Source organism: Halichoeres trimaculatus, unplaced genomic scaffold (genome assembly GCF_033239565.1).
Source record: "Halichoeres trimaculatus isolate MK-OKI-2021-1 unplaced genomic scaffold, fHalTri1.1 fHalTri1_scaffold_18, whole genome shotgun sequence".
In the NCBI taxonomy this organism is placed as follows: domain Eukaryota; kingdom Metazoa; phylum Chordata; class Actinopteri; order Labriformes; family Labridae; genus Halichoeres; species Halichoeres trimaculatus.
Genome location: NW_027437196.1, coordinates 28723932 through 28737175, shown reverse-complemented (window position 1 = coordinate 28737175; position 13244 = coordinate 28723932). Strand labels below are relative to the sequence as shown.

At 41.1% G+C, this 13244-nt stretch overlaps 1 protein-coding gene across 1 annotated transcript in view; it reads right to left on the bottom strand.

Annotated features, from left to right (window-relative positions):
• The window catches only part of reck (reversion-inducing-cysteine-rich protein with kazal motifs), a 124770-nt gene that overhangs the window by 27418 nt on the left and 84108 nt on the right, over nucleotides 1-13244 (bottom strand). Inside the window, exons 15-19 of the mRNA XM_074693548.1 lie at nucleotides 6045-6167; nucleotides 4872-5043; nucleotides 3960-4149; nucleotides 3604-3814; nucleotides 3378-3451 (exon numbers count right to left, since the gene is read on the bottom strand). Of these exons, the coding sequence (XP_074549649.1) occupies nucleotides 3378-3451; nucleotides 3604-3814; nucleotides 3960-4149; nucleotides 4872-5043; nucleotides 6045-6167 (770 nt within the window). The remainder of the gene's footprint in view (nucleotides 1-3377; nucleotides 3452-3603; nucleotides 3815-3959; nucleotides 4150-4871; nucleotides 5044-6044; nucleotides 6168-13244) is intronic.

Genomic DNA, 13244 nt, shown 5'->3' with positions numbered 1-13244 from the left:
CGAGGGTGAAGCTCGACTTTCACTCACTCTCAGGAACTTGGAGAGCAGCTTGGGAACACAGACCGAAACTAGTTAGCTTTCTGCTAACCAGGTATGTGTCAAATACCTGTGATTAGCTTGTGCTAACATGGCAAGTCAGGTACATGGCTCTGGAGTCTCCCATGCGGTAGAGGTGCAATGCTACAGGTGGTTGCTGGGCTAGTGAGTGTGTTCATGTAGTCATGGTCAGAGGCTGTGGGTGTGTGCTGCTGCTGGCACTGAGCCACAGAGGAGGAGCCTACTTTTGACTCAAACTTGGCACCTGGTGTTCCACAAAACACAACAAAGTAATTGGCTGTAAATCCTCAGAGGAGTCTGTAACTCTCCTGTGTGGTTTCCAAAACTCACTGAGAAACGAACAAAGCTGAAGTCCTAAAATGTCCTGTCGACTGGATCACGAAGTGCAGCAGAAACAGGAAGGAGGGCGTCTATTTACTGGATCTCTATGTTTCATCTCTGCTTCCTGTGGAGGGTGTGGATCTGTTGGTGTTCACCTCGTGCAGTTAGAGGAGCAATTTTCAAAGTGTCAGCGCTGAGGGCCTGCACCACTCAGGCTTTCATACCCTGCCAAAAACAGAGAGTCGCTCCGTCCTGGTGGGGGGTGAGTCTCTCCGGTCTTGTTCATGAAGGTATGAGGTAAAATGGATCATGAGATTGATGGATTGGTCGGTGAAGCAGCAGCAGCAGTCATAATGCTGGCATAGAGGGGGTGAGGCTGAGCCTGAAGGCAAAGCTTTCAATTAACCGGTCATTTTATGTTCCAGCCCTTTCCAAACTCTGGGTCGTGACTGGAGGGGAATATAATTCACAAATACAATCAGCTGAAATGATCTCCCTCTGCAGGGTGACTGCGCTCAGCCTTAAGGCCGGTACACTCTACAGGATAATGGGGCTGATTTTTAGAACGCCAGCAAAGGCCCGATCGTCTGGTGTTTGCAAACAACATGGTGTGGGATTTTCCTGTGGTGTTCAGAGTGATTTTGTCCAGTCTGGTCTGCTCTGAAGGCTTCAGAAGGAGATATGGTAAATCATGAACATGTTGAATATTTGCGACTAGAAATCCTGTAGTTTGTGAGGCACTCAGAAAGGAGCTGGGCGTGTAATGTCACGTGTACAGGAGCATGACGCAAACTGACTCGGCTGCTTGGCAGGTAAGGACGTGAGAAAGGAAGGAAGCCCTGCTCTCCACGCTTTCTGTAATACTTGAGAGAGTTTTACTCACCTCCACATTCTGTGATTCTGTAATCATTTCTCCTTATTGTGTGTTTTTTTGGCTTAGGATAAAATATCGGATATCTGCCAACACTCCAAATTCCACTGATACAATGATACATTTTTTTCTGTAACTTTTTATAATTTTGTTTACACAGTTCAGATTGAGCAGTCACATTTTTGGCTCCTGTTTTAAGTTAAACTTTAAGTTTAGCAGCAGTCTGTAAGGTACATGTAGCCCTCTTTAGCCACATGTACCATTTACCGAAGTAAACCATTTTATCAATTTGGGCTTAATAACTGAACAGCTGCACTTCTCACATGTTTCCTGTGAACAGAGGTTATGTTTCCTGACTCAATTATGAGAATGGCATAAATTTGCCTTGGTTGTGTGTAATGTTATGATATTCTCAGAAGGAGCATCATTCAGATTTGAAGTAGGACTTATTGTTTGGTATTTTTTGTTTGAAATCAATCGTCATAAATAAATATACAGTTACAAGTATATATGTTTTTCTATTTTGCTCAAGAAAAGAATATTACATAACAAATCAGGGGTCCTTCAGCTCAAGGCAAGTTAAATTTAAGACTTTTTAAGACTTTTTCAATGACGTTGGAAATCAAATTTAAAAACAAGTTGACAATAAACCACAATTGAAACAAACAAAACTAACAAACAAAAACACCACATGAATTACCTGGGTTAGAGGCAATTTTAACCCAATGTTTATTTTACATAAAACATCACTTTTTACCTTTTTTTAACCCAATTTTTACAACTTTAAGCCTACTTTGCCCCCATTCATCTTTTTTGGCCGCTGTCACAACCCTTTTTGGATTTTTTACATGGTTTTTGAAATTTAATTTCAAATTCAATTCTCAATTTTGCTGCCATAATCAATTTCCCTAAGCCACTTTTGGATTTTTTTTGCCAATTTTTCCTCATTTTTTTTTCTCTCTCCAGGCACCCTAGGTAGAACCAAGACATGCATCTGCTTTAAAAGTTCCTGGTGCAACCACATCACTGTTTTGTTAGTTCTGCTATTGTGATTATGCGATGTTGCCATGAGAGTAAATCAGGAAATTATTTAGAAAAATTGATAAATGTTACTTCATTATTTTTTTTTTTACTTCAAACTAACATAAATCTTACCAATGTGTTCAAATTTTTAAGACTTTTGAAATTTGGATTTAAGACTTTTTAATGCTAATTCAGGCCTTATTTTTAGAATTATGAATTCAATGCCTTTTAAGACTCTGCGGGAACCCTCCAAATGTGATAAGAGTATGCGCCATGATGCTACTTCCAATACAGAAGACAGTTGACGATCTCTGCAATTATGTGCACAGAAAAAATATCAATATCAGCTGAATGAGTTGTTAAATATTGGCATATCTAGAAAAAAAATCCAATATCGTGCATCCACAGTGAAAACAACTATCATTGCTTCTTTCTGCTTGTCCACAATGATTATTTACACTAAAGCTATGTTTTAGTACACAAATGTGAAAAATGAGACGACGATGCTGATACTCTGCTGAAGGATGGGTTAGTGTGTGTGGGTGATTTGGTGCGATCTGTCTTTAACTATCATCAATTGTGGTCTCTAAATCTGTGAAAGGTTGAAGGATCCTGTACTGACAGCAGAACAGCCGTGGTGCTGCGAACATGGTGTCTGCTTTGGAGGCTCCCGAAGCACATGAAACTGGAAGAAGACCCGAGTCCATAAAGGATTAAGGTTTTGTGAGGAGGAAAAGGAAAAGAGGTGGTAAAAGTTTAGATGTGGAATTGTATTCCAGGACTCACTGCACTTTGTTCTTTGGGTTAGATAAGCATGTTGCTGCAGTAGGGACAGTTTGGATTTATAGCTCTCCCAAGTGGCCAACACCTGTAATTACACCTCATACCACCTGCACCGCCTTCATTGTGAAGACAGTGAAACCTCAGTTTGATCTTTAGTCCAAACATTGTGATTCTTTGACTGCTCTGTGAGATTATATCAATCCACCAAGGTTACACAGATTAACAGTTTGAAATTTTATCTTAAGCAACATGTTAAACATTTATTCCTGTTTCAAAGTCAAGAGAGCAGAGGTCTCCAGACACAGAACTATCAGAAACATACCTTGGAGAAGGTGTTCATCTGCTCTTTGTTCCACAGGATCTGCAGCATACTGGCACATATTGGACAACAGGCGCCTGCAGAGAGGTCAGAGGTCATGGATTATTTCTATTATTTCTATTGTTATTTCTATTCTTTATTTCAGAGCAGGCCCTGGATGCTCCTGCAGTACCCATCAGTCCTCTTCAAACATGCTTTAAAGTGTGTTTTCTTCCAGTGGAGCGCTCACCGGGTGGAGTGACAGGTTGGCAGCCAGGAGTGGACAGAGGCGGGCAGGGGATCCCACTGCACGCAGAGTCAGACGCCATGTCAGACACGGCGCCCACGGCGTGGCAGGGGCCCTCGTAATCCACAGCCATGCGGTCAGAGAAGGCGTCACACACTGTGCTGTAGGTCTCACCGTTGTGGCCGCAAACCTGCTGAGGCTTCTTACAGGAGTCCTGAGAGTGAGACACACAGTGGTTATGAAGTGCCCTCTTCTCTGCATCCAGCTCAGGCTGACAGCTGGGACACTCTGAGCTTCGAGGAAAACCAAAGGCATCAGCCCATGCCCCTGGCTGCCTCCTGCAGTCATGTGTGACCCACCTGGCAGTGGCCCATGTAGGCCAGGACTTTCCCCGCCTGCTGCAGCTGGCACAGGTTGGGATGGACCAGGCCGTCGGTGTCACAGGCCGGCTCGATGCTGTTCCTATCACAGGATCCAGGACGACCCACACATTCGTACTGCGGGCAGTCTGATGAGTCACTCAGACACACACGGTACTTTGGAAGGCACCTATAGACACACACACACACACACAGACATTAACACATCTAGACTTCTTTTTGCTTATTTGAAACTCATGACAAATATTCAACAAAACAGGTTTTTCTCTGTGCACTTTTCACATCACACTAAGACCCTGAATATTTCAGTTAAACGTGCAGGAAAAGAGCAAATTTATTGGCTCAAAACAAACAAGGCAAGCCTGCACTATCACCATAGCAACCACAAAGTCTGCACACACACCTCTCCTCATAATTGTGTTCAGTCTTTGAACAGAGAGCCAGGAAAAAAAGAAGTTGATAAAAGTTTATGACAGCAGACATCATCATGAAGTGGTAAATGTGTGTGCGGTGTGTGTGTGTGTGTGTGTGTGTGTGTGTGTGTGTGTGTGTGTGTGTGTGTGTGTGTGTGTGTGTGTGTGTGTGTGTGTGTGTGTGTGTGTGTGGGAGGGGGTGTAGTGTCTTCCAGAGCACTTTACGTCCTGGAAAAAATAAACTCTTACTGGAAAAATGGAAACATGAAAGACTTCAGTTTAAACATTTATCTGTAGACACTAAACACAAGACACTGAAGCCTCAGAAACAGCTGCAGATCAGAGCTCATGAGTGAGTCCTGATGATAATTGCAGAATGAGGACAGTCAGGTGGTCAGCTCTGATGACACCCCGTCAACCAGTCAGTAAGTGAGTCAGTCACTCAGTCACTTAGTCACATAGAGACAGCTGGACCCACCTCTGGTTCCTCTGGCAGGGTTTGCTGGCGCAGGGGTTGCTGAGGCGGCACACTCCAAACATAAACTGATGGTCTTTGAAGCCCATGCAGCGAGCCACACAAGCACTGGGGTACGTCCGTCCGTTAGAGGCACAAACAGGGACAAAACGGTCCGGGCAGCTACAGGGAAGACCTGGTAGACCAGCGGGACAACAACTTTAATGAGGGAGGAGAGTCTGCATGACATCAGGCATACAGAGAGTTCATGACAGATGAAATGACAGGGGAGAAGTTAACTTCTCAGAGATATGTGTACACTGCAAAGATGGAAAGTAAGATAAATTGTGTCTCACTGTAGGAAAAATAAAAAAATTGACTTAAACCGAAAGCATCACTCATCTGACAAGTCCAGAAAAATGTCATTTTCCTGGTGAGTGAGGCTCACATGGAGTCTTATAAAACATTTTGACCAAAATAAGACACAAACATTTGAACATTTTGTGTGATATATATATATATATATATATATATATATATATATATATATATATATATATATATATATATATATTTATATATATATATATATATATATATATATATATATATATATATATATATATATATATATATATATATATATATATATATATATATCAATGAAAGAAACAAACTAGGGGTGTAACGGTACACAAGAATCACGGTTTGGTACGTACCTTGGTTTTAGGGTCCCGGTTCAGTACATTTTCGGTACAGTACGGAACAACGCAAAACCATTTGCTTGTTTAGCATGTTTATTAAACCAAAAACTTGCCATTATACAGTGAGGGGGGAGGCTCTTCAAGCTACAGTTGGTGGTTATCAGCAGCCATGATGCACGATTCAGACACAAGCTCCTGTGGCTACAGAAGCTCTTTGATATTCATCTTCTGATTGGCTCACCGTGAGACGTCACGTCCACATGATATGCACATAAACGCAAAGCACGAATCACAGACCACTTCCCTCATGAATATTAAAACGCCTTCCCTGCTCAGCCAATCATAGACGAGTACTCACGTAAATATTAAAGAGCCATGTGTAACGGCTAAACTTATTGTACTGTTCGAATACAGCACTGTACTGAACCGAACGGTGGAGCGGTTTGGCACGGATACATGAACCGTTACACCCCTAAAACAAACACAAACTGACCGGTAAAGTGTCGGCGGTCTTCATCAGAGCTGTCGTAGCTTAGACACTCTCGTGTGGAGCAGATGGTGTCACCAGCGAAGCAGGAACAGGTGTGGCAGTCCACCATGAATGAGGTCCCGTGGGCTAAAGGTAAGATAGAAAACATGTACACAGAGAGACCACAGAAGAATTAATAAACAATTTTATGATACAGTAATACAACCATATAATTATATACTCTGTATATCATGAAATATTATTAAAAGAAGAGCTGAAGATAGATTTTCACTCATGACCAAACATTCATCAAGCTTCATACATTCATGAAAACTTTGTGACTGCTTGATTTTATTTTCATTCTTGATTTCCAGGTATACTGTATGACATTAAGTGTTTTTGGACGATCTCTCCACTGTGCTCATGCTACACTATATAACCAAAAGTATTTGCTCTCCTGCCTTGACTCGCATATAAACTTAAGAGCCATCCCATTCCTAACCCATAGGGTTCAAAATGATGTCGGTCCACCTTTTACAGCTGTTACAGCTTCAACTCTTCAGGGGAGGCTGTCCACAAGGTTGAGGAGTGTGTTTATAGGAATTTTTGACTGTTCTTCCATAAGCACATTGGTGAGGTCACACACTGATGTTGGTGGAGAAGGCCTGGCTCTCAGTCTCCGCTCTAATTCATCCCAAAGGTGTTCTGTCAGGTTCAGGTCAGGACTCTGTGCAGGCCAGTCAAGTCCATCCACACCAGACTCTGTCATTCATGTCTTCATGAACCTTACTTTGTGCACTGGTGCACAGTCATGTTGGATCAGGAAGGGGCCTGCTCCTGACTGTTCCCACAATGCTGGGAGCATGGAATTGTCCAAAATGTTTTGCTATCCTGAGGCATTCAAAGATCCTTTCACTGGAACTAAGGGGCCAAGCCCAGCTCCTGAGAAACAACCCCACACCACAATTCCTCCTCCACCAAATTTCACACTTGGCACAATGCAGTCCAAAATGTCAACCTCCAAACCCAGACTCGTCCATCAGATTGCCAGATGGAAAACATGATTCATCACTCCAGAGAACGCGTCTCCACTACTCTAGAGTCCAGTGGCGGCGTGCTTTACACCACTGCACCCGATGCTTTGCATTGCAGTTGGTGATTTATGGCTTGAAAGCAGCTGCTCGGCCATGGAAACCCATTCCATGAAGCTCTCTGCGTACTGTACTTGGGCTAATCTGAAGGCCACATGAAGTTTGGAGCTCTGTTGCAATTGACTGTGCAGAAAGTCTGGGACCTCTTTGCACTGTGCGCCTCAGCATCTGCTGACCTCTCTCCATCAGTTTACATGACCTACCACTTTGTGGCTGAGTTGCTGTTGTTCCCAAACTCTTTCATTTTCTTATAATAAAGCGGATAGTTGACTGTGAAATATTTAGGAGCAAGGAAACTTTATGACTGGTGGCATCCTTTGACAGTTCCACACTGGAATTCACTAAACTCCTGAGAGCGGCCCATTCTTTTACGAGTGTTTGTAAAGACAGTCTGCATGCCTAGGTGCTTGATTTTATACACCTGTCGCCAGGTCAAGTGATTAGGACACCTGATTCTGATCATTTGGATGGGTGAGCAAATACTTTGGTAATATAGTGTATGTCTCTACTGTCTATATCTATATCTCTAGATCTATACTCTAAATGTTAAAATGTTAAAAGTCAAAGGCTGCTTGATTAAGATACTAATGAAGCTTGAGGCTTTAAAGCCACAGTGAGGACTCTCCTGTCTACTTCTCTTTTTTTTTTGTTTTGTTCATACAGCATTTTTATTTTTTTCATCACAGTGCTGCATTTAAAGAGTGAGATGTATTACTGGCAACGCTTTATATTAAGGTCCTGTAATAAGCATTAATAAGACCTTTGTAAGTACTTATAAGATGCTTATTAACATTATTTGTTTATAAGACTATATAACTGCTTAATAAGTGTTTAATAAGGTCATTGTAAACGTTAATACAAGACAACTTAATCTATAAGCTATATGGAACCTAACCCTAACCCTCTTTGTGTTTTGTCTTCTGCTTTTGTCTCTCATGAGCCCTACCCCAGCCCTTCCCCAAAACCTAACCATTCAGGGCCCCATGCCTAAACCTAACCTGTGGGGCCTCACGCCTAACCCTTATAATGACCTTATCAAACACTTATTAAGCAGTTATATAGTCTTATAAGCAAATAATAATGTGAATGAGCATCTTATAAGCACTTACAAAGGTCTTCTTAATGCTTATTACAGGACCTTGATATAAAGCAATACTGTATTACTCACTGACAATCTTTACTAGTGGGAAAAATAAAAAAAAAAGGTTTAATGTACTGTCAAATTCTGCGTGTGACACCTACTCTACTCCAGCGTTTTCAAGGATTAAAAACAACTCTGTAGAAACAGCCTGTCTTCAATGGATGGTCTGGTTTGTTTATGTGGGTCACACAGAGGCCTCACATCTCATTTAGTCCAGTTTTATTCACCACTAAAAACCGCTTCTCAGAGCTTTAATGGAACGAAAAGAAGATTAAAGCGTCTTTATGTGTTTTTATGATTGAGCCACAGCTACAGTGCTGCTACAAGAACCCCAGAGACTTTATTTTTAGCTCATGATTGTTCAGGACAACACAAGGGGAAAAAGAAGGAAAGATTGTGAGCTTAAAAAATGAATGTGGTCTCAGTGACCTCCACCTTTGAGTAGCAGTGGAGGGAGGGAAAGCTGAGGGGAGGAGGAGGTCAGTGAGCACAGGGCAGGGCAGCTCTCATACTGACTGATAATAAAGTCAGCTCTGAGCCTGCTGCTGCTGCTGAAACAGACTCTCCTGCTCTGCCCAGTCACTGCTGAGACCTGAGCTGACACTGATGTCTGTGATTTTTAAGACTAAACAACTCAACCACACACAGGAAGCATGATTTCTCTAGCCTGAGGTGAAGTGAAATAAACCTAATGCAACAGTATGTTTTAAAGACAGAAACAGCATTAGCTGATGAAAGAAAGAGAAAAAGCTTAGATCAAAGCCCTAACAACGCACACATCCTATAAACATGTACTACATCATTGTTAGTATGACCAAGCAAGTGTTACTGATGTCAAAGTGGTGATTAATTAACAAGTTCCTCCTTGAGAGCAGAGATGTATCGTTACCATCTCTGCCCCGCAGGCTGAATTTATTTTATATCACCTTAGAACTTCCTCTGTTTAACATTCAGGATCAGCCTGGGGAATGTTTGCACTCAGAGGAGACAACCTTTAAACTAATTCTGCCCAAAGACAAGGAAAAGTTCACTTTTTACAAACTGCACAGTGTCCTCTAGACAAATTGTGCAAAGTTTGCCAAGAAAGGAAGCAAACAGTGCTCTTTGTGTTCATGCTGATCCTCTCTGTTTCCAAGAACAGACTGCAGACCCCAACAGCAACATGGTCAAAAATGAATGATCAGGCAACATGACTGTCAGAATGAAGGGCTGAGGGCTTTTGGCCTTCCTTCCTGCTCAGTGAGAATCACACAAACTGTTTGTGTTCTTTACAGCACTGGTTCTCAGCATCTCCAGATATGTCAAAAACCAACTCCTGTTGGCTCTACTAAAAACCATGGTTGAGGTATTACCTCCTCTACTCCTGTCTCTCTCCTCATCTCTATCTTATTGTCCCTCTCTCTGTCTCCCTCTGTGCACAGCCTCTCTCTGAGGAGCCATTTGTTTTTATGTGACACAGATCGTTTTCTTAGAGCTCAACAACTGGAACCACTTTTATAGAGGACCAGCCTCTGAGTGAGGAGTAATTAATTAGCATATGCCATTTGTCTATGTATATTAATCACAATCTACAACCCATTACACACCTTCTTGGTAGATTGTGTAAGTCTCAGTAACAGGTAGTTTAAGATGTTATTCTGGGTCAACTTTAAAAACACAGGACAGGACTGTCATCTGAAGGTTTCACAGCCACAGTGTGTCAGTTTGGAACAGATAAGACAGATGATAAAACTACTTCCCAGTCAATGATATCATTACGATGTTGTTCTATTTTGAACAACATTTTATACCTCTTCCTGAAACCATCGGGCCATCCTCAGGATTGTTTCTGCTGCTTCAGGGATCTGTTAACTGGTACAGGTAGAATCACTGATGAACATCCTCTCCAGCTCGTGATGTAGAAGAAAACTTAAAACTTACCTTTTAAGTCTGGCTTTTACTTTTTACTTATTTATCTATTTATCTACATAAGTTCTGAACATATTCTGGTTAAAGTAATATAATCTCAATCTTTTAGAGTTAAATATTTATTTATTTATCTTTTGATCTGTTTTAACTTAGTTTATCTTCTTCACTTCACTGCTTCTGTCAGCTTTTTAATTCTGCACTTTTGGGTTTAAGTTTTACATCACTTTCTCCTTTACTGCTATAGACTTTTATTATTTTCTTTTCTTATTTCTTTCTTTAGTTTGGTCGTTTTACTTTCTTGCGTTAGGTTTTAACATTTTACTTTAACTTCAGTATCTCCAGATAGAGTTTTCACAATTCCTCAGTTCATCTGCAAAAATCTTAGTTATGTTGTGTTCTCCTTGTGCACTAGTGTGGGCTAATGTGTTGTGGATAGAGGGTTGTATGTTGATGTGTGCATACATGCATTCATTATTATTATTATTATTATTATTATTATTATTATTATTATAATTAACTTGTTGTTTTCTTTTTGTCTAGCACTTTGTGTTCCCACTCCTGTGTATGAAAGGTGGTTCATTAATAAGGTCTGATTGAATTAATTATTGATTGGTTGGTCATGTGACTTTGCCTGGGCTAAGAAGAGTCCAGAAAAATATCCTGTGCTTTGGTGTTGAAGGGGGATTTTGACGCAGTGGAGTGCTGTTTATTCACACTCCTTAACAGCAGGTGGCGATAATGTCCTGTGAAGCTACTTTACACATGGCTTTTAACAGTGTAGAAGAAGATCTACAGAGTATGGCTGTTTTCGAATTCGCCTACTTCATACTGCTTATTAAAGTTGTATGTAGTAGGCACTGCCTACTACATACTACTTTCATAAGCAGTATGTAGTATGAATGTTCAGTTGGTTTAATTTTTGTAGTATGCTACGCTGGTCTTCAGTTCGAAGAAAACGGAAGTTGGCTACGGCTGACTTTTTTTACCCAAAAAAACTTTTTTGAAAATGTACAAAATAAACAAACCACGAGTAACTTATCTGCAAATATATTGCCAGAGAGAGCATTTTATATTAACTTTCAGTGGTGGAGATGATGAGGATTTAAAGATAAAAAAGAAATGGCTCTTACATTTATATTCCTCTGCTACTCCGGTTGTTGTTGCTCCGCCCTCTGCCATTTTCACTTCTGATATGGGACCAGGCGCGTTGCATTGTGGGTAACAGTATGCGAAGCAGACTGGTCCGATGCATACTGTGGATTTTTCCCGATTCAGTACGTCATCCGGGTGTTTTTCTGATACTACAACTCTGACATTTGTTCGCATACTGCATACTGCATACTACATTTTGGTCGAATCAGTAGGCACTGCTAGTATAGTATGCGAATTCGAAAATAGCCTATGTTCCAACCAACCAAGGGGCAACATCCAGGTAAAAAAAAATGAAGCCTATGTGGAAGTGCTAAAAGTCGCAGTTCGTGAAGAATTCTCTTGAGTCTGGCTGCAGAAAAACCAGAAACCACGTACACACCAAGACTAAAAAACAAACTTTTACTGCATTAAAAATGCATTTACACCTGGTTCATAAACAGCTTGGGTCTGACATGCTAATTTCTCTATCGGCACACACCGTACATAGGAGGGAATTTTTTTCTAGCTCAGCCGTTAAGATATTGGGGTTGTCTGATTGTCTAATCAGAGACACAGCTCAGCAGTGACTGAAGCTCAAAGCCCGAGTCATATCTAAACAGGTGACATCCATATCTTTTACAGTCTATGGTTCTAACTGATGAAGGTGAAACACCAACACTGACTAAATGAGATTTTTTTTTTTTATTTTTTTTTTTTTTACACTAAGGACAAAGGAGATAAAAACCTCAGTGTGCTTTCAGATTTGAATTTGTTTGTTATCCTGAAAACAGAGTCTTGTGTTGGCATCCTGTGATATTCTGAACTATCTCAGGTTCAAACTTCTCCATCTTTTTACAAGTTGAAAATGTTCTTTGATTTGAGTTATAGTTTGTCGATGGGGGTCATGCTGGGTCCTGGAGCCAGACCAGTTGAGAACCACAGGTGTAGAGGATCATAGTGTAGGTTATCAGAGTTGTTTGGTTACAGTGAAACTGGTCACCTATGGGTGCCCTGCTTCAGAAGAGACTTCACCAGAACTCAGGTCCAGACCGAATCTGTCTTTTATAAGTGTTTGATACACTGAGGGATGGATTTAGATTGTGGTGATCAGCCAAGGATTTAAATAACTTCTTTTTTTTACTTTTTATCAGTGGACTTTTAACAATTTACAATGTTAACAATGTTGAGCTCAAATACTTTTCTTTAACCTCTAACAGCCTTCAACAAAACAGGCATACAGACCATGATTGAAGCATGAGCTTTAATACTTTTCATATTTTCACTGTAAATGGTGTTCACTGCATATCCCACATGGGCTGGAACATTTATGGACTATTTTGTGTTAGTTTCTTATATACCTCCCCTATACAACCTGTTTTAATTTGTGGTTATGAGATGAAAACATATGGAACAGTTCAGCAGCGTTGATGCTTATGGAGGTGCTGTAAACACTAAAAGCAGGTGGACTGTGCTCTGAGCTCAGGTGGAACACAGCTGGGCGTGGGGACTTCACAAAACCTCTCTAATGTGAGACACCAGGCAGCGGGGAGGAGATCTGGCCCGACATTACTGAGCAGATGGATCAACAGATGTTTTCCAGGGAAATAACTCCCAGGCCAACCACATCATTCCCTGTTTGTGTACGTTAAAGATGTGAGACACAAAATGTTAAATGTTGATATTTAGACAAAATCGTGAAGATGTTTTCAAACAGGCTCAGTTTCCATCAGTTACAGGAAATACTAAACCAAGTTCACCCTGACTCCAGCTGTGTATGTACCACACAGGGACGTGCAAGTCCAGACCATGTAACCAATCAGCACCAGGATTACAGAGAACAAACCAATCATTATAACAGCCCTGAGATGCTGGTCACATGTTGTCTCAGTTGTC